Consider the following 27757-nt stretch of genomic DNA (forward strand, 5'->3'; position numbering starts at 1 on the left):
AAAAAATAAACAGAAAAAAAAAGTTCTCAAATTCCCTTTGGCCTGTATTTTTCGTGGGACTTTGAAAGCCGTTCAACTGAATAGAGGAGGTGGTTAATTCTTCTGGCAAGTGTGAGAATTTCCATACCCAGCTTTTCTTTTTGAAAGAGAGAGACTGAAGGAGGGAGAATGAATTGCTCCAGCATTACTCATTCCTCAGCACATCCAAACAGGTAGTCTCACTCTTGTCCCTGCCACCACTGCAGGCCTGACACACAGAGTAGCAGAGAAACTCTCTGATAAATGTCAACTGAAATAGAGCAATCAGCTGAAAGCCATTTGCTGAGCTGTCTGACTGCCCTGGGCTCCAGGTTTTCCTTTATTCATTTATCATGATATACGGCTTTGGCCAACATACACACAGGAGAGAAATTGTTGACATGTGGAACCCAAGTACAGAAAATCTTTCATTCCCGCCTCCTCCCACACCCCTACCCCCCCTCCCCGGTCTGTTCACCAAATAAGTTTTTGTTTATTTAAAGACTACAGAGGATTTGGCTGTTAAGAACCAAATGCCTTTGAGTGGAGTTACAACATAATTTATCATTTCCTCTGTTTATTAAAAAATCCTGCATCTTTGAGAAGCACATTTGCAGTGATTGGGGGATTTCGGCCACTCACAAAAGACTGCTGCAAAGCCCCTGCCATGTGGCTTACTCCAAAAAAGGCTCCTTGATTGCTATTTCTATCCCTGTCCCTCCCCCAGCTGACTTCCGATCGTGTGATGGCTGCTCAGGGCTGGTGAATGGGGTTGGACTGAGGACAGGTAAGCGGGGCAGGAGATTATGGTTCGCTTCTTTCATCTTTGACCTAATTCTGACCTTGAATCCCGCTGGCTGTCCTGCAGCTGCTCTGCCAGTACAAGCAGAGGGAGAAGTGCAACCCTATTACCTCTCGCACAGGACAGAGTCTGAGAGGAGTCAAACAGCAATTGGATGCTGCTTCGAAGGGAGGCAGCCAGGCCCTGCTGCTGCCAGAGTGGGTTCCTTTCTACAGGCAGACATCTGGCAGAACTGGAATAAACTTCCCACCTTCCACCCAAGACATCATAGACAGCAGCTCAGGCCCGTGACCATGCACCTCTCAAAGACAGGGGTCACATCTCACCCATCTTTGTATTCCCAGCACAGAGCACAGTACCCGGCACAAAGTTGGTGCTCACCGTTTGGGACAGCAGCAGGACGAAGTGGGAGGAGCACAATTGAGATCAGGCCTCAGTGTGACTCCCAGGTCTGCCAGTTGCTAGCTGTGTGACCCCAAGCAAAAAATCTTAACCTCTCTGAGCTCTCCCCTCTCTGTAGAATGAGACTGACAATGAATAATGAAACCCTCTAACACTTTGGGCAAGTTATCTAATATTGTCAAGTCTTAGTTTTCCTATTTGTAAAATGGAGATAATACGCATCTTGTGAGTTTACTGTGAAGATTAAAAATATTACCTAGAACTGTATCTAGCTCATGATGGCTATATTATGAATGCATGAATGAACAAAAGAACAAAGGAAAAAAAATTACTGGGGGGAAAACCTAACTTAACCTAGTACCCAAAGATGAGCCACAATAAACCACTTGTCCATCAATAACAGGTAGGCTCTGGGGACAGGGATCTCATTACCAAGTAAATGTTGAGGACAAAGGAAAGAGTAGAAAATGACAGAATAACTGTGTTAAGACCAGAAAGAAAGGAAAAAGCCAGCATTTGTTGAGTAGCTACTACGTGCAATTCATTCACAGTACATTTGAATGCCTACTATGTTCCAGGCATTATGCTAACTTCTAAGGAAACTAAAAATATACAGACTAATTACCAAAAAGAACAATTAAGGTTCAGATAAAAGCAGTGGACAGTGCTAGAAGAGCCAATAACAGGCGTCCTAGGTTGGGGGAATAAACGAAGACTTCCTCAAGGAAGTGCTATCCAAGCTGAGAGCCAGGGATGAACAGGACCAGCCACGTGAGGAGTGGGAGAATGGTCCAGGCAGAGAAAAGAGCACGTGTGATGACTCGGAGGCAAAAGCGCTGCTCTGGATGCTTACACATAGGTACTCAGAGATCATTAATTCAGACTGAGTCCATCCTTTCCTTTGCGGTTGTTATTCTTTCCAATCAATTTATTTAGATTTTATTGTTTGGTTAGAAAATGGGCCTCTAGCAAAGGTATCCAGGCACAGGTGAAGGCCCACATTGGCCCAAGCAGAGTTCAAAGGTGGGGACAGGGCCTGACTAATTGTTTGAAAAGGAGGCTACCAAGGTGAGGCGCAGGCAGTGCCAAGCCTGCCAATGGTCCTGACAGCTCGGTGATGTCACAGTCAAGGCAAATGGCCCGAGGAAAGGCCCTCTGTCAGCAACAGAGACTCTCTGAGGGCCACCCAGGCCAGAAGGTCCAGAGCAGATGGGGTGGACAGGGGACAGGAGGAAGGGAATCAACAGTGTCCCACTGGAAGGCTGGGCCTTCCAAGGACTGACAAGTGCGTGGGGACAGCCTTCCGTGTGGATGGGGTAGAGAGGTGCCAATTTGCCACCCATGGGACCTACTAGAAACTGGGCTTGGGAGCACTGCTGGCCCCTGGGGGATTTTCATCCAAGGAGTTCTCTGGTTTTCACTGCCAGATGTCTGTCCAGCTCTGCAACTGTGTCGTCGGCCATTTGGCTGATCTGCAGAAACACAAAATGAGACAACCTGATAACTGGGGCTGAGAAGGGGAGGGGAAGAAACATTCCAGAACTATGAAAGGTTATCTGGGAAATAATAACGGTGACAAAAGCTCACATGAATTGCATCCCAGCCAGGCACTCTACTAGAGAACTTTGTATACGTACTCTTAGTGACTCCTAACGGCAAGAAATGGATACCATGAGATGGTATTATCATTCCCATTTCACAGAGGAGGAAACTGAGGCAGTTAAAATCACTTGTTCAGGATACACAGCTAGAACGCAGCAATGACAGACTTTAATCCCAGGTAGTCTGACTGCACAGCCCCAAATAGTTAACTATTATTACAGAGTACAGAGAAGCCAGTCTTATCTGTCCCTTAATGAACATCTAGAATTTCCTACACCTCAGACACTCTGCTATATAAAGCCCTCACACCAATTAATAAGGAGAATATTAAGATCCCAAGAGACAAGCAGAAAAAAAGTACTGAAAAAAGCTGAAGTACCTCTGGTTAACAAACATGGAAAATTCAATAGACACTGAAGAAGTGCAAATTAAAACAAGACATAATTTAGTTACCATAGTTAACAAAATTTGATGTTGTGGTTTTTAATTATAATATTCAATGCCAGAGCTATGGTGAAATGGATAAACTCACATATCACTGATAGGAATTCAAATTGATGCAAATGTTCTTATTACCATTTTTTAACCCCAAACTCTCTCAACTGGGAAATTACCACACAAATGGAATCTGAGAAAATGTTCTTAAGTTCTATATGCAAAGATATATACCAAAGCTTATAATCATAAATCAGAAAATTTAAAATGACAGCACATGTAATTGAATACATACAGCTGTTAAAAAGGGTTAAGACTGTCTATTTCTCATGGAGAGGGTATAAATATAAATAACATTCCAGTATATAGCTCTGAAATGTCTGTTTTATAACAAGCCTGGATTGCTTTTGTAATCAGAGAAAAAGAAATAATGTTTCAAGATATTATTTATAATATCATGGAAACATGCTCATGTTACCCTTGAATTAAAGAAAAAGCAGAATACAAAATGGGTATATACGTAGTAGAAATGATCTCAAATATGTTAAAAATACACGTATTTTTTAAACTAAAAGAAAATGTGTCAAAATGTTAATAGTGATTATCTTTTAGTGATGGGAAGACAGGAAATGGATTATTCATGTCGGTATCTGTCACATTTAGCATAAAACTTAGTACATAGCAAGTGCTCAGGAAATATTTGCTAAATGAATCATTATTCGTTTTCTGTGCTTTTCTATATTCTCCACATTTTCTGCAATAAACATATACTCCCTCAAAGAATGAAAAACAAAACACAGTACAGAATTTAGTGAGTGTTGCAGCCTCCCTCTCATGTCTAAAGGGACCTCAGGCAGGAAGCCTCAGGCAGGAAGCTTTGAAGGGGGCTGCGTGGTGCCCAGGATCTGTGTGCTCAGCCGCACAGCGGCTGTGTGACATCTTTATTTGCAGACCACAGGCCCTGGCCAGGAACTGGGAAATAAATGCACTGGAAAGGATTTGGAGCAATTGGTTCCAGGCAGGGAGACAGCCAGGTTCTTGCCATAGCAGCAGCTGCACATTTTGGAGTGGGGAGAACAAGGCTTTCCACTGGGGCTGTTGGGCACTCCGGAACAGGATCAGCTTGAAACAGCCGCTTGGGCCTCCTCACTCAGCCGACACAAACCCTTGGGAGGCTTCTTGTGCCCCCACCCTGAGCAGCCGCCTTGCATGGGGTGTGGCGTGGTGCCCAGCAGCACTTCAGCACCTGCAGGGTGGCAGCCTGGGATGGCCAGGAACGAGGGCTGCAAGCCTCCTCTGGAAAAATGGTGTTTGGGGCCAGAGACTGGGACTGGGGGGAGGAAGAGTACCTACAGGAACAATCTGATAACATGCGTCATGGGTTAAATTCTCAGTGGGGTGACAATGTGCAAGTTCCCACTTTGAGTCTCAGTTTCCTCATCTCTCAAATGGGGATGCTACTCCCTTCCTCAGAAAGTAACTGTGAGGGTTAAATAAAATCATGAATATACAAGTACGTTTAAACTGGTTATTTGCTATGCAAATGTTGCTTGTGTTACTCTGATTTTTACTATCACTTTCTGACTTCTTTTCAAATTAATCAATTGATGAAAATATTTACTAACTCTCTGCCATATTATAGGCACAAAGTGCCCTTGGGACAGTCCACCTGCAAGTTCATCTTTTCCATCTTAAAATAACGATGATTAACAACAACAAGGATACCAACAACAGCATCTATTTACTAGGAGCCCAACACTGGGCTAAAAACTTTTTCACATAATCCTCAAAATGTATGAAATACTATTATTATCTCCCTTTAATATACTGTGAATATTAATGATTTCACCTGACAGTTGCACAGTAGTTCACACTATGCAGAAATGTTTTGTCCTCTGTTACTTCATTCAAATCCAACAATGTTACATACCTATACTATAAGGCAGGTGGGGCAGGTATTATCCCCATTTTGCAGAGGAGTAGACGAAGGCATAAGATGTTAACTAACCTGCCCAAGATCACATAAAAAGTCAGTGGTGTGACTGAGCCAAGAACTCACCTACCCCTGATTGCCAGTTTAATGCTGCTACTCCCTTTGGGGAGCCCACAGAACCTGGCCTAGTCCTTCCTCATTCAAGGGCGGCTGTGCTAGACTCATTAAAGCAGTTAATCCCGTTCCCATATTCAAAGCCATAAGGTTGAGAGAGAGAGGAGTAGGATGGCAAAGCGGGCAATTACTGAAGACCGGCAACCATACTGGCTACTTTAAAGTGTGTTGCGTCATTTGGTCCTCTTACCAATCCTGTGAGATAGGCATTACTTCTCCCACTTTACAGATGAGGAAACGGGCCCAGAAAGGTGAAGCCGTTTGCTGACCTTAACAGCTGAGAAGTGAAAGAGCTAGAATTCGAATCTAGCCTAGTCTGACTTCAGAGCAAGAGCCCTTTCCATTACAACATGCTGCCTCATAAAGATGATAACGTCATCATCAACATCATCGTCACTGTCATGGTCATGATCATCATCATCATCACGTTGGCTCCTTATATGTTCAGGAAAATGAAAGGCAGAGACAGAAAAGGGAGACGGGTGAGAGCACACAGTACACCCCTGGGGCAGGCCTGGGTAGCAAAGCTCAGAACGCCCACAGTGCCGGTGGGTGCTGCTCCCACCCACTGCCTCACTCAGTCCAGCCTTCCTGCCTGCCTGCCGGCATAGTCTGCTAGGAGCCCTTCAGCCCCACTAGCACCCAGCTTCACTTCAGAGCGGCTCTGTTTCTCAGAAAAAAGCGGCAGTGAAAGGATCTTGGCCAGATTTACTGGTGGTTTCTGCCAAGTGCTTTAATGTTCAGCAGACCCATTTATAGCAAACTAAAGTGAAGGTGAAACAGCAGGCTGACAGATGTCAGAGTCCCAAGTGGGAAGACCCTGGTCCTTCTTCAGCAGAGCTGGCCTGGGCTGGGGGTTGGGAAGGTTGTAGAGGAGAGGTGGGGATCAGACGTGACTGCAGGAATAGGACCTACAACTGAATCCTTTTATTCTTATATACCAAAGATGAAACACTTTTATAATACAGTTTTAAAAAATCTGACTCAAAAGAATTTTGGAAATTAAAAAAAAAAGAAAATTTCACAAAGAATAAAATTATAATTGTTCATAATCCAAATGACCACCATTAACATTTTAAAGTAAATAAGCTGCCAACTTTTTCACATACATGATACTTTTTCATTATAAAAATGGATGATAGTGTAACCTACCTTAAACAAAATACATTCCCAAAGCATTTACTGCATCTGTAAAGTATAACTGTCTATATAGAGAGATTCCAGTGAATGGATGTAAAACAAGCTATTTTCCTACTATCAGAAATTTAGACAGTTTCCAGTTTTCTATTATACATAATACATCAATGGACACTGCTGTAGATAAGATTCTTGATAACTTATTTTATTTTATTTTTTATTTTTTTGCGGCACGCGGGCTTCTCACTGTTGTGGCCTCTCCCGTTGCGGAGCACAGGCTCCGGACGCGCAGGCTCAGCAGCCATGGCTCACGGGCCCAGCCGCTCCGCAGCATGTGGGATCTTCCCAGACTGGGGCACGAACCCGTGTCCCCTGCATCGGCAGGCAGACTCTCAACCACTGCGCCACCAGGGAAGCCCTTGATAACTTATTTTAAATACATCCCTAAGTCAATGAATCAGAAATTGTATGGGTTTTGGTATACACTACATTATCCTCTAGAAAGGTTTATGGATTTATAGAAAGAATAAATATTTTCTGCGGAGTGTGGAAGTAAAAACAATACTTCTAAGATGAGCAACATTTTAAGTTCACATTAAAAATTCTAGGTTCAAATGTTAGGGATTAGAAAGGCAAAAAAATTTTAAAATATACGTATTCTAAACACCCTGCAAGTGATTTAGACAGCACGCATCAAGAACCTTAAAAATACGCATCCCCTTTATGCCATAATTCCACACACGAGACTCTACCCTAGGGAAGTCATTTCAGCAAAGATTTATCTATAAAAATATTCACTGCAACCTTATTTATAACAAAAAATGTTTAGACAAACTAAATGTTCAACAGGAGGGCTTATGAAAGTGAATTATGGTATAACCACAAGAGGGACTATTTTGCAACCATCAGAATGAGGCTGTTTACAAAGACTTCTATTGCTAATAGTCAATGCTCAACAGAAAACAAAAAGCTGGATACAAAACTGTACGCAAACTATAAGTTTTCAATCACGTTAAAAACTATGTAGTTAAAAAAGGGGAAGGGGGAAGGAGAAACATCCCCAAATGTGGGACTATGGGGTGAATTTTTCTCCATTTTTAAGAACGGTCTTCTGAATTCTCTACATTTTCTACAATGAGCCTACACGGCTCAGAAACAAAGTAAACAAATACATTTTAAAAAACTTTTTGATAAAGCAACAATCAGCAACAATCAGCCCCTGCCTTGCTTATTTAAAAAAATAAATAAAAAATAAAAACAAAAAAAATCACACCCCAAACTCCAGATCGGTGCCTTCTGTTGGGGAAAAAGAACAAAATGAAGTGTGCAAAAAGACAATTAATATTTACTTTACTCAAGCTTTTCTGTAAGAAGTTAAACAAAATGATCCCCATTTGAAGGCATTACCAAAAATGTTAACATTGTTTCACATATCCCTTCAGTGTGGGATGAAGAAAACACTTATCTGAATGAAAGAATAAGAATGACCATCATTACAGTGGCTTTACTCAGATATGTGGAGAAAAAAAATCCATAAAGGTTAGGCACAAAACAGAAATAGTATTTCCTCCCTCCCTCCCTCCCTCCCTCCCTCCCTCCTTCCTTCCTTCCTCCCTCCCTTCCTTCCTTCCTCCCTCCCTCCCTCCCTCCCTCCCTCCCTCTTCCCTTCCTTTCTTGGCCACACTACATGGCTTGCAGGATCTTAGTTCCTCGACCAGGGATCAAACCCGGAACCTATAAGTGAAAGTGTCGAGTCCTAACCACGGACCCCCAGGAAGTCCCAACTGAGTATTTTCTCGTGCAAACTTTTAACCATATGACAGTAAATAAAGTTATTAAGAACAATGGTAAGAACTAATAGTTAAGTGATAATATCTTAAATAATAAAGATTATTGCACTGGATATATCATGTAATATATATAGTATGATCCTTTTTCTTGTAATATTACATATGTGTTTACAGAGATAACTTGAAGGCCTGCAAGAAAATGTTAACAAGGGTAATCTCTGGGTGATGAGATTCCAATTACTTTCTTCTTAATTTTTTTTTTTTTTGTGGCCTCTCCCATTGCGGAGAACAGGCTCCGGACGCGCAGGCCCAGTGGCCATGGCTCACGGGCCTAGCTGCTCCGCGGCATGTGGGATCTTCCCGGACCAGGGCACGAACCCGCGTCCCCTGCATCGACAGGCGGACTCTCAACCACTGCGCCCCCAGGGAAGCCCTTAATTTTTTAATATACACTAAACATCTATTAGTTTAGTATAAGAAAAAAACTAATAAAGTTGTTTTCATTTTGGAAAATAATAATAATCAACAGTAATAAGCACGGAATAAAAAATCTAATCTGAAGAGGAAGGTGAAAAGGCAGGTGCTAATGAGTGAAGGCTTTGAGCGAGATCTTTGTCAAGTAGGTTTTATCAAGAGTGCTGGTATAGGGGCTTCCCTAGTGGCGCAGTGGTTAGAAATCCGCCTGCCAATGCAGGGGACACGGGTTTGAGCCCTGGTCCGGGAGGATCCCACAGGCCGCAGAACAACTGAGCCCGTGCGCCACAACTACTGCGCCTGCACTCTGGGACCCACAAGCCACAACTACTGAAGCCCGCGTGCCTAGAGCCCGTTCTCCACAACTGGAGAGGCCACCCAATGAGAGGCCTGCACACCGCAATGAACAGGAGCCCCTAATCGCCGCAGGTAAAGAAAAGCCCGCGCGCAGCAGCGAAGACCCAACGCAGCCAAAAATAAAAATAAATAAATTTAAAGAGAAAAAAAAAGAGTGCTGGTGTAAAAAAATAATAAAACTAAAAACCCAAAAAACAAAATCAGTGAACAAATCAAACAAAACAACAACAAGCACACAGATAAAGAGAATGGATTTAGTAGTAACCAGAGGGAAGCGGGGTGGGAGGAGGACAAAATGGGTAAAGGGGGTCAACTGTATGGTGATGGGTGGAAACTAAACTTTTGGTGGTGACCACACTGTAGTGTGTACAGAAGTCGAAATATAATGTTGTATACATGAAACATATAGTATTATAAATCAACGTTACCTCGATAATTTTTTTAAAAGTACAAGAAGACAGATTACAAAAAAAAGAAAAAGGAGGTTGCTGGATATCTGATCATTCTTTCTTTTTTCAAGGAGCGTGGGCTCTGGTCCCTGAGGCAGATGCCCAGACTTGCTGAGTGAGGAGTGCCTGACAGGCCCCAGAGGTCCACAGGCTCACCACTAGGAAGCAACACAAAGGCCAAGTGTCAACTGCAGCGACGGAATCCCCTGGGAGATAGACAAGGAGCTGCCCCAGCTAGACTCTTCCAAGGCCTGGGCCGTGCTCAGAAAAGGCCGGGCTAGTCTCTGAACCTCTGTGAGCTAATGCAGGCAAAGAGGAGGGAACAAAGAGGTCAGGAAGGGTGCTCTGAGGGGCTGGTGTCACCTACTCTAATGGTGCTTCTAGCACCCCAGGGCAACCCTTCAAGGGAGGAATTACGAATCCCTTTGTACAGAGGAAACAGACTCCAAGGAGTCAAGTAACTTCTCCAAGGTTGTAAGACGTCAAGTGCGGAACCACCTCTTTCTAACACTGGTGCCGTTACAGGGGTATGCTGCAATGCTTCCAGGTCGCTACCTTTCCTGTCTGCTTTCGCATACCTGGGAGTTCTTTAAAAAGGCACATTCCTAGGCAGAACTACTGAATCAGAAAATGCAGGAGTGGGCCGGGCATCCATCTAAAATTCTCCCCGGGTGACTGCTGGGCCTGGTCGACGACTGGCATTCTAAGTGCGAGTCTATGAGAAGGGACTAGTTAGCCAGTTTACGGCCTTCTCCTGATGAGCCCCTAACGGCTCTCCTAGCCTCCCGCATCTTCCCTTTTTACTCCCCATCCTGCCCACACTCCTGTTCAATCTTCCTAAGATAATGCTTTTATTGTGGACGAGGAGGCTTTGGGAAAGCCCTTTATATTATGCTAAACATTAAAAATTCTATCTCCTCAAGACTGGTAAATTCATCTTCCCATCTTAATTCCACTGGTACCACTCAAGTTCAGGCCACCATCATTTCCTGGTTGGATTTCTGCAACAGCCTCCGGGCCTCCGTTCTTGCCCTTTACCATCCGTTTTCCACCCAGCCACCGCAGTCATCTTTTGAACACAAGTGTGAGGCCCCACTGTCTGAAAAAATAATCGTTCAAGGGAGCTCCTGTTTCAGAATTACCTGGGGAGCATTTTAAAATGCATACCCCTAGGCCCCACCCCAGACTCACTGACTCAGTCTCTGGGAGTGGAGGGGGAGGGGAGGGGAGGATATACATATTTTTATTAGCTCCTCAAGTGACTGGAATGCTGTGATGATAGATTAGATTAGATTATTGTTCAACAAGTATTCATTCCTTCCCCCAGACCTCCATGAACATATATACTTCCCTGCCCCAGTGGTGCTGGGCTTGGCCCGTAAGATCTGCTTGGCCTGTGGGTTGTGACAAGAGCAGGTGCTTAAAATGTACTTGAGGAGCTGGGCTCTTGGCATCTGCCGTTGCCATGAAAAGATGCCCTGGGAAGCTTGTTGACTCCAGAAGATTGGAGAGGTGTACAGCAGACTTGAGCCCCATCCAAGATCTGAAGGCAAGTACACTGAGCCCAGCCTAGAACAGCTACATCCCAGCTGACCCACGGAAACAAGAATAAGAAATAATGCTTGATATATAAGTCACTGAGTTTTGAGGTACTTTGCTACATGGCATTCTTGTGGCCACGGATGACTGATAAAGATGCAGAGCCAATGTGCGAACCTCTGGACGTGTTAAAGTTCAGACTCCTCACTCTGGTATACAAGACCTGCTATGAATTGGCCACTGTGTCTTCTCTGTCCATTCCCAGTGTCATCCCGGGTCCAAGCCTCGGTTATCTAACTGAATGGTGTTCTTTTCCAACACCATACCTTTACACATGCTGTTCGACATTTCCCCCTCGCCTCTCACTATTTCACTCCAGTAGCTCCTTTAAGACCTGTTGAAGTGCCACTGCTCAGCACACTAAGAACAGTGCCAAGTCCCCAGTTCTCCACACCCAGACAGCCAAGCATAGACAGGAGACCATCAGAGTAGAGCCTCTGAGATCAGTCTGCTGGCTTTGGATCCCACTGCTGCCAGTTACCAGCAGTGTGACCTTGGGCAAGTTATCTACCTTCTGTGGACCTCAGTTTCCTCACCACCCACCTCACAGCTTTGTAGTGATGAGGATAAATGAAGTGCTGTAAAGCATTCAGCTTAGAGCCTGGAACACAGTGGAAGGTCAGCAGCTACCTCTCCTCCTCCTTATTCCCAGGGTCCAGTGAAGGGCCAGGTCCAGAACAGAGACTCAGCCAATACCGATCACATCAGTGAAAGAACTAGGAGTATTCCATTTTCATTCTCCTCACTTCAGGCATGAACACGCGATCTTCTGGGTCAGACACATAAGCACTACATCTGTTGGCAACAGTACCTGTTTCTCTATGAGCCTAATGGTGTCCTCCGAGGCCTTATCCTTCGATTTCTTCAGCTTATTCATTGCGTTGGTACGAACCTTCCGTAAAGAGTCTTTGGCCTTGTTGGTGTTCTGTTTAGCCAGTTTCACCAGCATTTCCCTGTGCTCCCTGGTTACTCTGATAAAAGACGAAAGAACATTCAACAAAATCATCCCACGCGTTAACAGCCAGCCAAGAATTCAACATCATTTTGCCCACTAGCTCAGCAGTTTGTAACTTTACTCTCTGCCGGTGGAGGGTCTTTCACGTTCCTGACACACGCCCATGGGGATGCTCAAGGTCAAGGAGAGTTCCTGGTGAGATAGCTGAGAACAGCCAGTAAGAAGAGTGTTGCTTAAAAGCATGAGCCAGGGAGTCTAGGCAGGCCTGAAGTCAAATCTTGGCCATGCCCCTTACCAGATGCATAGCTGACTTCCCCTCCTCAGAGTTCCCATCTGTACAATGGGGATAGTCAGTACCTGACTTAAATGGGTGGTGTGAAGCTTGATTATGCGATGATGCGTGTATATTGTTTAGCGCTGACCTTGGCACATTTTAAGTGCTCAATAAAAGGAAGCAACTATTAGCTATAATTCCACCCCTTTGTCTCCAGCTAAAGAAAGCAGTGCTAATGCATGATGATGCTACAGAAATGGCACCATCTCTATACCTCTAAATCACCCAAAACAAATAAGCAGCAACCTTCAGAATCTTAACTATTATTATAGCAAATTACCTGTGAATCACCTCAACACTGACCCAGACACAACATGTGAGAACCACTGCACCAGTTAACTTCCTTAAAGTACCCATGAGAGTGTCTGGCACATTAAAAATGCTTAATGTCAGTTATTTTTACTGTTAATATCCTCATCATAATAACAATGAGCACACTGAAGGGCTATTATAAACACCTGCGACAGGCACTTTATAAGTTTTTGTAAGTTGACCCTTACAACAACTGTATGAAGCAGTTATTATTCCTATTTCACATTTAATCATCACAACAAGCCAGCAAAGTAGTCTAGCATGTTCGTCCTGCCTTCATTTCTTGGTCGTGTACGCACTGAGTGCCTACTACCTGTCAGAGTTCTGGTTGCACAGAGTGTGCTACGATGAAGGTGACAGACCTCTGTCCTGTTCTGAGGGAGCTTAGCTAGGGAGAGAGCTAAGTAAACAGACCTTTACAATAGAGCGTGTCTGAGTTTGGGGAGGGGTCAGTTTGGGGAGGGAAGACTTTCCTGAGGAAATAATATCTAAGCATGGTAGTCATTAGGTTTGTTCACTAATATTCTGGTTTTTATTCCTTCCAGTGGGAATACACTTCCCCATCCCCTCTGAAGTTCGGTGTGGCTGTGCAACTTGCTCTGGCCAGTGAGATGTGAGCAGAATGGGTGTCGCCTCAGGGCAGAAGGTTTATAAGCCAGCGTGCACTGCACCACATTTGTTTCTGTTGGCCGCAGTGCAAGTTGGGAGGGAGCTTCCATCAGCTTAGGCCCCAGAGAGACTATGATGAACAGTGCCCCATGCATCATGAGCAAGAAATAAATTTCTGTTGTTTTAGCCATGGAGATTTGGGGGTTGCTTATTACTAGAGCACTGCCCATCCTATCCTGACTAATACACCACAAGGATCTAAAGAATGAGGGCAAAGATGCCAATACAGGTAGGGATCTCCAGGAGGAAGAAAGAGCATCGTACAAAGGCTTTAAGTTACAACGAGATCATGTTCATGTGAGGAACTGACTGGAGCACAGATAACAGAGAAGGGAGTAACAAGAAAAGAGGCTGGAGAGCTGTATCACAGAGGGTCCTGTAAGATCATGAACTCCATTTCATGGATGAAGAAAATAAGGTCCAAAGAAGTTTGGTTATCTTACACAAAGTCAAACCTAGGCTGGCCTGTCTCAAAAGCCAATGCTCTTAGTATGAAAAAATTCCTCTGCCTCCTGGGTCCTGAATTGCAGATCACTGGCATGTGGTTCTTGATCCTCAAATCTACGTGGTTTCGGTTTAGTAAGGATAATCCCAAGTTCTGGGTATATGTTCCGTGCGAAACAGTGGCAAACAGGTGTTAAAGATTTAGTGGCATTTACCTGGTATTTTTTTCCTGATAGGATGAGAAAAAAAATTAAAGAATTTTGGGAAAGAATAAGCTCTGAGGACAAAGTGGACGACTATGTGATAAATAAACCCTTCTGGATCCAGCTATTTGAATTCTCAGAATTCTCAAATTCTTAAAAACATTCTCAAAATAAAAATAATCCTGATGACTACCATTACGGAGCCCCTCAATGCCAGATGAGTACTTTACCTCGCTGAACCTCACAACTTATCAAACTAGATTCTAAAACCCCCATTTTCCAATGAGGAAATTGAGGTACACAGATGGGCTTGAGTGACAGAACTGGGATTCAAATCCAGAATTTTGTAGCCTGTATTCTTCCCACTACTCCATGCTGCCTACCCCTTGCAATCTATTTCAAATAAATTATGTGCTGCTGCCGTAACTTCTGCTTCCAGGCATAAAGCTTTTTTCAAAGTCAGTAATATGAATCTTGGGACTGAAAAGGACAAAACCACCATGTCAGGAGTTTAGGGATTTGGATCAGATCTTGTTACTTTTATGGTTTTTAATTCATTGAACAAAAATCATGCTGACATGTTTAGGTCTCTTTTTTGTTCTGCCAAAGCATATGTCAGTATAAGGAAGGAACAGGAAAATTAAAACTTGATCCACTGATTCAAAAAACTTAATCCTGCTGAAATACTAGGAGGGGCAGAAAATAAATGCACCTAAGTCTGTAAGAAACCTTTTAACTTCTCTACAGAGAAGTATTTCAATCTTATATTTCATATGTAACTTGAAATAGGTAGCCTGCTTTTTAGACAATCTTTAATAAAATAAAAAAATTATCTAACCAACTTCTTTTTCACTACATTGTTATATTTAACATGGAGGAAAAAAAAATCACACATTTAAAAATACATAAACTGGGACTCAAAAAACCCTTAAGAATAAATGGCTATATAAAGAAAACAAATTCATAATATATGTAATTTGGCCTTAATAAAGTGTATTTTTTATATCTATTAATGTAAATGTGACCTTACTACACTATTAACACCAGTTTCCATATATAATAGTATTCAGTTATTGACACTGACAAAAATATTTCAGTTTCAGCATGCAAATACAGAGGTAATATTCTAAGGAAATGGAGAGGGGAGTGCAGTGGCGGGGGGCGGGGGCGGGGTGGGGGAGGAGGGGGAGGGGACACCAGGCACAGGAAGGGCTGAGAAGAAGAGAGGCGTCTCTGCATGGTGGTTCCGGGTGTTGAGCTGAACGTATCCAAATTACAAGATCAGAAGCAGTCAGGATGATGGAAAGGCACTGGTTCTGAAGTCAAGACAGACATTTTATTCCTGTATCTATCACTCAGAAGCTGACTATCCTTGGGCAAGCTAATTAATCTCTCTCAGCCCCAGTTTCTTCATCTCTAAAATGAAGATAATAGAAACACCTTACAGGGTGATTGGGAGATGCACACACAACATTATATAAAGTACCAACAATAAAGATAGCAGCATATAGTAGCCTTGAATAAATCTGATCGTGTTTATGAATGTTTTAATCAAACACACTTAATTACTTCCTCATGAAACAACGAAGGCACATCTGTTTTAGAAAAGAAACATACTATATTATGGAAATATTTTAATTCCTTTCCAAACCAGTGATTAATACATCTGATCGCCTCCATCTCGCATTCACAGGGTTCTGTGAGTACAGGCTAGCTGTATTCCAGGCTCTGGTCTCAGCCGGTTGGTTCTGAGCACCGGCTCTGCACTTGGCATGCATTCACTCATCAAGCACTGGCTGAGGCCCCGGGGTTCTGGGCTGAGGAGCACCAGAGACGAGGCGGGCCTGGTCCAACTTCTCCAGAGGCTCAGTCCAGCAGGGTAGACAAACTTGTCAACCTCTACTTTGGAAGAGCACGACTGCTGCTAGGACGGATGGACAGGCCTTCTGCAGGAGGAGCATGCAGAGAGTACAGCTCATTCTGTCTCAAGGTTTGGCAAATGCCCCAGAGACGCACAGTAACTCATCAGCTGCAGAAGAAAGGAAAGGGCACTCCAGGCAGAAGCACAGTGGGAGATGTAACGGCAGGAAGGCATGAGCCTGAAAGAGGTGCATCAGGGTCAAATTTGTTCTGTGGACCTGGAGTTTTCAAATTCTTCTTTAGCCACAAAACCCTGGCTTCAAAGAAAAGCAAGGCAGAGGCCCCATTTATAAAATGGATAAAAAGCTCTTTCCGTTAATGAGGGGAAGGGCACTAGGGGAGGGGATGGTACTCCATCCTACCCTGATGCCCCTCCACTTCTGCACCTGCCACTTACTGGCTCAGTGACCTTAAGCAAGCAATTTAAACTCTCTGCACCTTGGTCCTTTCATCTGGAAATAGAAACTGAAAATAAACAAACAAAACCCCCAGCATCCACCTTTCAGAGACCTTGTGAGGATTAGGTGAGATGATATATGGAAAGTACACAGTACAAAGCCTGATAGAAACAATCAGAAAACGTAAGCTGCCTTTGCTGCTATTGTTGTTTATGTTTTGGCAACTATGAGGCATCTTGAAATAATGAACAGTTTATTCATGGAAGTTTTTATCAACAGAGAGATGACAGGGCAAACAATCTGTGCTCCAGCAAGATGACTTTTTGAGATCTGACTAGTAATTTAACATCTTGTGCACATTTAAAAATCCAAATGTTCCCAGCATATAGCCATGAATTTTTCTCTTTCTGGTATTCATTCATTCGCTTAGTTTGTAGTTTCCTTCAGCAGCTATTTACTGGGCACCTATTGCATTCCAGCCACTATGTCAGAGTGAGTTTACAGTCTGGCATGGAAGGCAGTCATAAAACACATGCACAATTAATCAATAAGTTACAGTGGTAAGAAGCATAATAAAGACATGTTGAGCTCTATGAAAATAAGCAGGGGAAAGGAGGCTGAGCAAGCTCTCCTGTGGGACTCCAGAAGAAGGTGTGAATATATTTAAGTTAAGGGATATTCAGGTTAAGATGAAGAGGAGTGGAGAAGCTAGGGAAGATCATTCCCACTAGAAGGAATGGCCCGTGTAAAACAAAGGCCTTTTTCCAGGTAAAGTTCTGGGGGAACTGAAGAAAGGCAGTGTGGCTGCAGCACAGAAAGCTGAGAAAGACTGTGCCCAGTGAGGAGGCCAGCAGGGCTGGCAAGGGCGAGACTAGTACGCAGGCCCTTCAGTGCCGTATTCAGGCTTAGCAGATCCACTGATGGATGAATGGACACATAAATGGGGTAGGTACACACAGCGGACTACGATTCCGCCTAAAAAGGCAGGAAGTTCTGGTACACGCTACATCACGGATAGACCTTGAAAAGATTATGCTAAGTGAAATAAGCTAGAATCAAAAGGACAAATATTATAGGATTCTGCTTATATGACGTACCTGGTATAGTCAAATTCATGGAGACAGAAAGTAAAATAGCGATTATCCCGGACCTGGGGGATCGGGGAATGGGAAGTTGTTGTTTAATGGCTACAGAGTTACTGTTTTGCAAGACGAAAAGAGTTCTGGAGATTGGCTGCACAACAATGTGAATGTACTTAATACCACTGAAGCGTACATTTAAAAATAACTGAGGGCGCAGTTATTCCCTGGTGGCGCAGTGGTTGAGAGTCCACCTGCCGATGCAGGGGACACGGGTTCGTGCCCTGGTCCGGGAAGATCCCACATGCCGTGGAGCGGCTGGGCCCGAGAGCCACGGCCACTGAGCCTGCGCGTCCGGAGCCTGTGCTCCGCAACGGGAGAGGCCACAACAGTGAGAGGCCCGCGTACTGAAAACAAAAACAAAAACAAAAATAACTGAAATGGTAGATTTTTAATGTATATCTCACCACAATAAAAAGAAAAGAAGGAGAGAAAAAGACTTAGCAGATTGTTTCTAAGAACAACATGGAATATCACAGACGTCTGAGTGAGGCAGAGGAAACGTGATCAGACTTGTATTTTGTGCAGAAACCAATGTACAAACCAGATCTAAGGATATGGCGAAAGTCTGCCCAGAAGCCTCTAGGCCCACGGATGGGGAGCTCAGGGCCTAGCCTGTAGTGGCTTCTCGGCTGGATGACGAAGACAGTAGCTTTTTCCGCCAGGGTCAGAGAGCCTCCCCGCATAAGGCAGGGGTTTTGGCTGAGCTGGGAGGGTCACACTTTGTTTGTACAAACTCCATCAGGCGAGTCTTCCAGTAACATCCTGGATGGGGGCTTCCTGAAAAATTCCTTGAGCATGTTCCCATGAACAATAAGCCGAGGGGCATGCCCCTCTGGTAACTCACAAAGCAGAGAGTCCCCCTCAACTGAAATGATACTTCCTATGGTTTCAACGAGAACGGGACATGTGCAAAGCCATTCATCAGGTGTCCATCAGAGGAAGCTACGCTCAGCGTGGCAACTGCAGTAAAAACCAGTTACTGGGCTGGCCAAAAAGTCTGGTTGGGTTTTCGTTAACATCTTACAGAAAAACCCAAACGAAGTTTTTGGCCTGCCCAATATAATATGTCAGACTTCAAAAGGATCTTTGGTCACTTAAAGGGGACTTAAAAAGGCAGAAAGGACACATGTTAGAGCCAGGAAGACCTAAGCTGGCATCTCTGCTCTGCCACTTGTTAGCTTCAGACCCGTGAGTGCGCTGTTCAACTTCTTCTGACTCAGTCTCCTCGTGTGTAAAATAGAAGAATATTACCAAGAGGGCGGAAGCAAGGATTCAATGAAATGATGGTGGCAAGGGCTCGGCACATGGCCAGTGTGTATGCACTGCAGCAGCCCAATACGGGGTGGCCACTTTCCTTACTACAGAATCTCCAAGGCTGGGGGACGACAGGATGCGAGCGTTCGGGGAGAAGGCAGTCAAAACGGATTCAGTCACTAGGAACTTAGGCTACTGAGTGGCTGGTGGGCAGCGAGGGGCAGAACGGGAAGAGCGAGGGCGGGCATGGGGGCCACGGGAGGCAGGAGGCTGAGGGAGAAGGGTGCCCCACTTCCAGGGAACAAACAGCCTGTGGAAGCGCATCTCTGACAGCTCCACCAAGAGAAAGCCTGCTGCCCGCCTCCGCAATGGGCTGCTGGGAGACTCCCCGCCAACAGCGCATTGGCCTGCAATCAGCAGCAGACACATGCCCTGCTTTATTGTTTGCTGGTGGGCGCTGCCCAATGCCTTGGGGCCGCTGGCCCCGAAGGAAATGTTTTTGTTTGTGTAGCCCAGCCAGACTTCCTATGCTCCTAGGGACACAATTCTCCCTCCCCTCTTTCCTCACCAGCCCCCGTCCCCACCCTACCCCACCCCCCCCCAGCTCACCAGCCTGTCTTACATGTCTCATAAAGACACGAGATGTCCTTCTAGCCCAAAGGAAATCACACACACACTTTGGAAGGACTTGTACCATCAGCAGTACCTTCGGTTTTCTCTGGGGACACAAGTGGGCACCTGCTTTCAAAGGCCTGTCCTGTGAATGAGGCCTGGCTAAACCAGACATGCCATCCTGAAATACAGCCCAGCATGATGGAAAGAGAGACGAGGTTGAGGTCAGGGGTCACAGCTCCACATTCCCAGCTGGGTGACCTTGATGAAGTCACTCACGTTCTCCTTCCCTGTCACCACAGAAGGCTGGAAACCCAAGTCCAGGGATATGTGGAGGTAACTCTTACCTCAGCTCTCATACACAGGACAAAGAGCACAGGTTTGGCGGTCAAGGTAGACTTGACTTCCACTCCCAGCTCTGCCACTTAGAGGCTGGGTAACTGTGGACAATTAACTTTTCCTCCCTAGATCACAAAGAAGGGTGTTTACTGAAGTGTTTAGGAGAACAGTCTCTGAAGCTAGACTGCCAGGGTTTGAGGCCCAGATCTATCATTGCTTAGACGTATGGCCCTGGGCAAGTACTTTTGCCTCTATGCCTCAGTGTTCCCATCTGTCAAATGTGTATAATACCACTAAGTTAATGGGATTGTTGTAAGGATTAAAAGAGTTACTAAATGTGCCGGTCATGGTGACCTGCTCAAGAAACACTATCTGTTATTGTTTGCTCACCTGTAAATGGGGGCGGGGGGAGTAATAAAAATGTTACCTTTCTTCTTCCACAGTTAGTGTTAACAGCGAATGACAGATGATGGTTAAAGAATTCTGCATGTGTAGGTACTGACTATTTTAAAAGCTGTCAATCAGATCAGTAATAAAAATAATAGTGAAGTCTCCCACTAGAGAGAGAGAGCAGAGCAGAGTGGCTACAGGCCCAGGCTCTGAGAAAGACGCCTGTCCTTCCCCTTACTAACCGTGTAACACTGGGCACAAAGAACTCCCCTCCCCTGTGACTCAGCGTCTTCATCTGTAAATAGGGGTAAGGACATACCTACCTCAAAAGATTGTTACGAATATAGCAGTTAGTATACAAATAGCACCTGGAGCGGCAGTGGGCACACTGACTGCATTACTGTCCTTACTACGCGCTAGCTCCTGTCTCAGGGTCTAGGGATACAGCAATGAACCAAACTGACGACGTTCCACCTACTCACATTCTTTTTTTTTGTTTCACAAACACACACTGTATTTTATTTTAACAAGAGATAAATAAACTGGCCTAGTCACATTCTAGTGAAGGAGAGAAAGAGTACACGTAAGTCTATAAACCGACACATAAGTGCTATGAAGAAAATAAAGCAAGATAGGGAGAGAAGGAGGAAACATTATGATCGCAGCAAGGACCCACGGATAACTGCCTAGTCCTCTAGCCCCAGTGCCATCTGCTCCCCTTCAATCAGAATAACAATGACTAACATTTGCAGAGCTGTTCCCACATGCCAAGCTCTGAGATGACGCACACTTTGTGCATTAGCTGAGTGAACCTTCACATCATTCCTATGACATTAGTGGTCTTATTACCTGGTGTTTGCAGATTAGGAAAGGGAGGCTCAGACAGATCAAGTAATCTGCCCAAGGCCACACAAGTTCCTGGTAGACCTGGGATCTGAGCCCAGTGCAGCCTGATTCGTGAATTCCAGGTCTCCCTGCTGGTGCTAGACAAATCTAAGCAGCTAATCTTACTAGCTGCGGTGGCGTGGAGAGCACTGCTCGTTCACTAAGGCCTGCTTAGACACACAGTTCACTGCTACTCTGCCGGCTCCCCTACAAGTCTAAGCACAGCGGGGAGAAAGGAGAAAGCGAGTCCCTACAGGTGGGCAGTAGAACAGTGAGCTGATCTCCAGCGGCCAACTGCCAGGTTCTGTAAGTAGGTGCAGGACACAAAGGGTGACAACAGAAGAGGGGTGGGGGGAGGAGGAGTCTGTCCTTTTGGGCGCAGCTTCTGCACAGGTGTTGATGGCAACTTTCTCCGCAGCCCACGCTCCACTCTTGCTTCCTGATTGCACTTTCTTGTGTGTTTCAAACAGAACATCTGTGCAGGGAGGGGGCCCCCATTCCACACACTTGGGACCTGAATAGTAGGAAGCTCTCCTAAAAAGCCACAGGCTGGGTGAAGAGAAAGCAGCCATCCTAAAACTGCAGGGAGGCTTGCCAGGCTTGGAAGTCGAGAGAAACAATGTACCGTGCTGGAAGTCCTCCAGCAGAATGAATGAATGAACGGCCCTGGAAAGCAGCGATGGCGAACAGGCAGCGGGCATGAAAAGGGCTGGAAAAGCAGCTACAGTTGCTCAAATGCAGCTGGTGGCTGCCCCAGCCCAAATGAGGTCATTAGGCGGTCTCCTCTGATTTTTTTTTCTTTCACCATCACTAAAGGTTTATATGTATGTGACTTATGGAAGAAAAGGGTACTATCGATATTTCCTAGAATGTGCACCTTATACACACCATCCCTGGTACGAGATCCACAAAGCAATACGGCAGCTAGACAAAGAGGCCACCGAGCTAGAAGGAGGGAGGCTCCAGGTCAGCAGCCTGTAAAGCAGTGTGATAGTGTGGCAGGAACATGGCTTTGGAAACAGATTCAATTTGAATAATGACTCCTCTGCTTACTAATCTGTGACTCTGAACAAAGTACTTAACTTTCTGAACCCCAGTTTCCTCATCTGTATTATACCCATCTCAAAACGGTACTTCTCTGCAGGCATAAAAACAATGAGATCGCCATGAAAAGATGTACAGAAGGTTCTGTTAAGGCAAAAAAAGCAAGTTGTGGCACTGCAGATACTTAATCCCGTTTATGTAAACTAAATATGTAGGGGTGTGTGTGTGTGTGTGTGTGTGTGTGTGTGTGTGTGTGTGTGTGTGTGTGTGTGTGTGTGGTGTGTGTGTATGTGTGTGTATGCATCTTTTCAAATCTGGAAGGATATATATTAAACTTACCAACAGTTACTTCTGGGAAGAATATTTGGGGAAGAATAAAATAACTTTTTATTTTTCTGTAGGATTTGAATTTTTGCAATAAATGTGTATTATTTTTATAATTAAAGAGATGAAAATCATATATCTGATAAGAGTCTAGTATCCAGAACATATAAAGATCTCCTACACCTCGACAACAAAAGTACAAACAACCCAATTTAAAAACTGCGTGAAGGACTTGAATAGATATTTTTCTAAAGATGTACAAGTGGCAAACAAGCACATGAAAAGATACTCAACATCATTAACATTAGGGAAATGCAAGTCAAAACTACAATGAGATACCACTTCATACCCACTAGCATGGTAATAATAATAACAGTAACAACAATAAGTACTGGCAAGGAGATGGGGAAATTAGAATCCTTAAATATTACTGGTAGGAATGTAAAATGTGTGGTCCCTGTGAAAAAGTTTGGCAGATCCTCAGAAAGTCAGACTTATCACATGACCCAGCAATTCCACTTGTATGTCTATACCCAAGAGAACCGAAAGCATGTTCACAGCAGCATTATACGTAATAGCCAAAAAGTGGAAACACCTCAAATATTCATCAGCTTATGAAAGGATAAAGAAAATGTGGCATATCCACACAATGCAATATTATGTGGCAATAAAAAGGAATGAAGCACTGACACATGCTACAACATGGATGATCCTTGAAAATACTAGGCTCAGTGAAAAAAGCCAGTCACAAAAGACCACATACTGTGTGATCCCATTCATGTGAACTGTTAATAGGGAAATCTATAGAGGCAGAAAGCAGACTAGTAGTTGACTCGAGCAATCCCTAGGAGGGTGATTTGGGGTGAAGTGTGGAGTGACTGCTAGTAGGTTCAGGATGTCTTTGTGGGGTGATGAAAAATGTCCTAAAACTGAACGTGGTGATGGTTGCACAACTCTGAATATACTAAAAACCTTTGTACTATACACTTTAAATGGGTGAATTATATCTCAATAAAGCTACTGAAAGATGCCATATGCCCATCTGGTTCTCGTCATTGAACAGTACTTGTCTCCTAGGTGGAAAGCTTGATGGCAGGCAGCATGTCTCGATCTTCTCACCTGTGGGATGGCGGTGACTGCTTCCCCATAACAGTTAACAATCACCATGCAGAAGAGGTCACGCGAACACTCAGCAACAAGTTAACTTGATAAGGAAGACTTTAAAAATAACACTATTTCTCATTCAGTGAATTTCTTTCCTTTCTTCACTGGTATCAGACCTGCATCACGGTCTAAAGGCTCTCCTTGTCTACTGCCGCTCCCTCTCCCCCTTATCCTCCACAAGAGTTTCTCCCAATAACTTTTCAGAAAAGCAAATATTGCTACTACCGCATTTTACAGATGAGGAAACCGAGACTCAGAGCGTTGAAGTAACTAGCCTAAGGTCACACAACTCATTTCACTGGTTCTCTTATTCAAGTTGTTCTGACTGTAAGCCTGGCTCCTCCAGGTGTCAATTCCAGCTCTCCCTGGCTGCACAGCAGCTACCCCTCCCTGTTTAAGTCAGCCTGGGGACCCTACACCCTGCCGTATCAGCTGCTCGCCCTAGAAAAACCTGGTCGTCATCCATGAGAGACCATACATCAGCCTGTGCTATGAAAATACACCTGTGAAAGAGAATCCAGCCTAGGAGAACCACAACCCAGGGCTTTTAACTGTAATCTGGTGAAACTGCCTGGTCCGATCCCAAGGAGAATTCTCCTCCATGCTGTCACCTTGGAACAAAGTCTGAGGGCAGGAGCCTGGCCTAGGCATAAGGTCTATGATCACTAACAACGCCTGAAGGAAAAGTGGGAGCCAATGATGGCAATTATCCCACAATTGTGAGGCCTTGGGGAGCAGTTCAGTGTCAAGCTGAACTGCTGACACTGGGCTGAGGGTGAGAAGAGCCACGGTCCCTTGGCCTTTCCAGAAATACTACGCAAATCTCACACCACAGGCAGGACTAGTCATCGGATTTGCTTCTTTGGGATATACCTTCCAGGAGGTCTTGGTCACCACAATTCATATTCAAAGAACAAACCAAGTACTCATTAACAAACAAACTACAGCGTTCCTGAGCAACTTAAATTCCAAGATAATTACAACATAATGACTCAAGTCCTCCCACCCCTAAAAATGGAGGAAAAGACAGGAAAAAAAAATGAACATGGGGCTGGGGGAGGGGGCTAGTGAGGAAAAGAGGGAAAGAGAGTGTTAAGGACTGAAAGAGCAGTCAGCAAACAGAAAGAAAATATCGTTGGTTTTACTCCCAAATAATCAGAAAAAGAATGTTTCCAAGAACTCCTTAACCAGGAGAATTAGATAATAACAAATACTGTAAGAAAAAGGAATTAAAGTTTATGACACACCAGGCCTCACACTAGGAGTATCACATATAATATCCCATTATTCTTCAAAAAAATCATAGAAATAACGCCCATTTTACAGATAAGGAGGCTGAAGCTTCCAGAAGTTAATGACTTGCCCAAGGTCACTACAGTGAGCACATTCCCCAGGCCACTGTCAGCCAATGGCCACCCGTGGCACAGGGACTCCTCTGACAGGCAATCTTCGCTCAGGAATGCACCATCAGCCCGGCTGACCTTCTCAGAAATGCACTGCAATGTGAGGTGTCTTCTACCCAGTCCTCCTCTTTTCCTTTCTTCACCAGTGGCAGACCTGCACCCTGTCTCTTTCACAGGCCTTTCTGCCCATAAATCTCTTGCACATCTAATTCTGTCCTGGCATCTGTTTTCAGAGGACCCAAGCTGATATACCCAGAGAATGAGAGAACAGGGATTTGAACCTAGGTCTGTCTAACCCCAAAGGCTTTGTGCTTTCCTTTATACCCAGAGATTAATTGATAAATAAATCATGTTGCTAAATCCAATGATCAATTCTTAGACCTTCTCCTCCTTGACCGATCAGCGATATCTGGTGTAGCTGATGAGTCCTTCCCCTTTAAAACAATTCCTTTGTTTCCAGGACGCCACACTCTCCTAGTTCTCTGGCCACTTATTCTCAGTCTCTCTTGCTGGTTCCTCCTTATCACCCTAACCCATAAACCTTGATGTGGACTGTCCAAGGCTCAGTTCCCAAACCCTTCTCTTCATTATCGGTATTTACTCTCTAAAATAATCTCATCTAATTTCATGGCTTCTTCTACATGTTCATGCTTCCCAGATTTCTCTCTTGAGCCCACACCTGTCACCAGAACTCTAAACTTACATACCTAGCAGCCTACTTGACCTCTCCACTTGGATGTCTAGTAGAATCTCAGAATAAATATGGACAAAACCTGCTCTTCCCTCACACCCAGCCTGTCCTCCCACATCTGCCCTAGCTCAGTAAATGGCAACGCCATCCTTCCAGTTGCTCAGGCCAAAAAACCTTGAAGTCATCTTTGAGTTCCTTCTTCCTAAATTTACAACCAATCTGTCAGCAAATCCTGGCAGCTTTTCCTTTAAAATGTATCCAGAATCTTGACCACTTCTAACCAACACCATTACCACACTAGTCCAGGCACCATACCTAGATTACTACAATAGCTCCTAACCAGTCCCTGCTTTCACCCTCGCCTTCCTACAGTATAATTCTCAAAATAGAAGGCAGAATGACCCTTTCAAAACCTAAATCAGATCATATCCCTCCCTAGCTCAAAATCCTCCAGTGACTTCACATTTCACTCCAAGTAGAAGCCAAAATCCTTATGAGGGTCTATTAGGACTATGATGGTTAATTTTATATGTCACAAGTGTGCCCAGATATTTGATAAAACATTATTCTGGGTGCTTCTATGAGGGTGTTTTTGGATGAGTTGAACATTTAAATCAATAGACTGAGTAAAGCAGACTGCCCTCCCTGATATAGGTGGGCCTCATTCAATCGGTTGAAGGCCTGCATTAAAACAAAAATTATAGGGAATTCCCATGAATAAGAAGGAATTCCTCCTGCCTGACTGCCTTCAAGCTGGAACAATGGTTTTTCCCTGCCTTCGACTCAAACTGAAACATCGGCACTTCCTGGGTCTCAAGCCTCCTGGCCTTTGGACTGGAACTACACCATCGGTTCTCCTGGTTCTCAGGCACTTCAGGCTCAGATCAGACCCACACCATCAGCTCTCCTGAGTCCCCAGTTTGTCTCCCAAGACGGCAGATCTTGGGACTTGTCAGCCTCCATATTCACATGAGCCAATTCTTTATAATAAGTCTCTTTACACACACACACACACACACACACCCCTACATACATCTATCTACATATATGTATGTATACACGTGTGTGGGTGTGTGGAGATATATATACCCTGTTGGTTCTTTTTCTCTGGAGAACACTGACTAATAGAAAGACTTTACATGGTATTGGCCTCTCCATCTCACTCTGGCCTCATCTCCTATTTCTCTCCCCTCCCTTGTTCTGCTACAGACACATGAGTGCTCTCACTATCCCCTGAACACCCCAGGTGGACTCTCACCTCAGGGCTTCTGCACTTGCTGCTTCCTCTGCCTTAGTGCTGAATACAAGCCTCGTCTGCTCTCTCATGTCCTCAGTTCTCTGCTCAGTTATCACCTTCCCCCGAAGCCTGCCATGAACACACTACTTAAAACTACACCAACTCACTAGCCCCATCTATGACATCCTTTATTTTTTTTCACTGCCTTATTTTTCTCCACATAGAGAAAAATATGGCCAGCTGACACACACACTGCCTGTGTGTGTTACTGTCCATTTCCCCAGCAGAAGTTCCACAAAGGCAGAGGCTTTGTCTAGCTTATTCACTGCTGTGTCCTCCATGTCTAGAACTATGCCTGACACATAGTAGGTGCTAATAAATATCTGCTGAATAAATTTACAAATACCCTAGAAGTTTCACATTTCAGCATAAAAACTTTATATTCCCATAAACGCAGTTAGGTGGTCACCTGGGGCCAGAGGACTTGCAAAGGGTCATGGGGAACTTTCAGGACGACCGAACTGGTCTATAACGTGACTGAGATGGTGGTTACAGTCAAGATATATATTTGACCTATATTTGTCAAAATTCATCATCATGTACACTTGAAATGGGTTCATTTTTTGTATGTAAGTTACACCTCAATAAAGTTAAAAAAAAATACTTTATATTCCAGAGTGCTTCTCACACCAGAAAGTGGCCCATAAACTTACTTCAGGTTATGCATCCTGATTTGAGCTTTGGCCATTTATGCTCCACATGCTTTGGGTTGGTATATAATTAAATTTTAAAATACCAATTACTGCCCCTTATTACAAAAAGAAAAAGTGCTCTCAGAGGTCCATAGACGTTAAGAATAGACTTT

The 27757-nt window shown here is 44.3% G+C and overlaps 1 protein-coding gene across 5 annotated transcripts in view; it reads right to left on the reverse strand.

Annotated features, from left to right (window-relative positions):
- The window catches only part of LOC115854506 (ribosome-recycling factor, mitochondrial), a 114278-nt gene that overhangs the window by 56154 nt on the left and 30367 nt on the right, over positions 1–27757 (reverse strand). For 2 of the 5 annotated variants that reach the window (XR_009564255.2, XM_060300475.2), the window contains exon 6: positions 11984–12143. The exons of 1 other annotated variant lie outside the window; for it this stretch is intronic. Coding sequence is in view for 3 of the 4 variants with exons in the window: in XM_060300475.2 (XP_060156458.1) it covers positions 11984–12143 (160 nt within the window). In the remaining variant the exon portion in view is untranslated. Of the gene's footprint in view, positions 1–1282; positions 2695–11983; positions 12144–27757 lie in introns of those variants that run through there. 2 more of the 5 variants (XM_030858751.3, XM_060300477.2) reach the window with 2 other exon arrangements.

This window comes from Globicephala melas, chromosome 6 (genome assembly GCF_963455315.2).
Source record: "Globicephala melas chromosome 6, mGloMel1.2, whole genome shotgun sequence".
Taxonomy (NCBI): Eukaryota; Metazoa; Chordata; class Mammalia; order Artiodactyla; family Delphinidae; genus Globicephala; species Globicephala melas.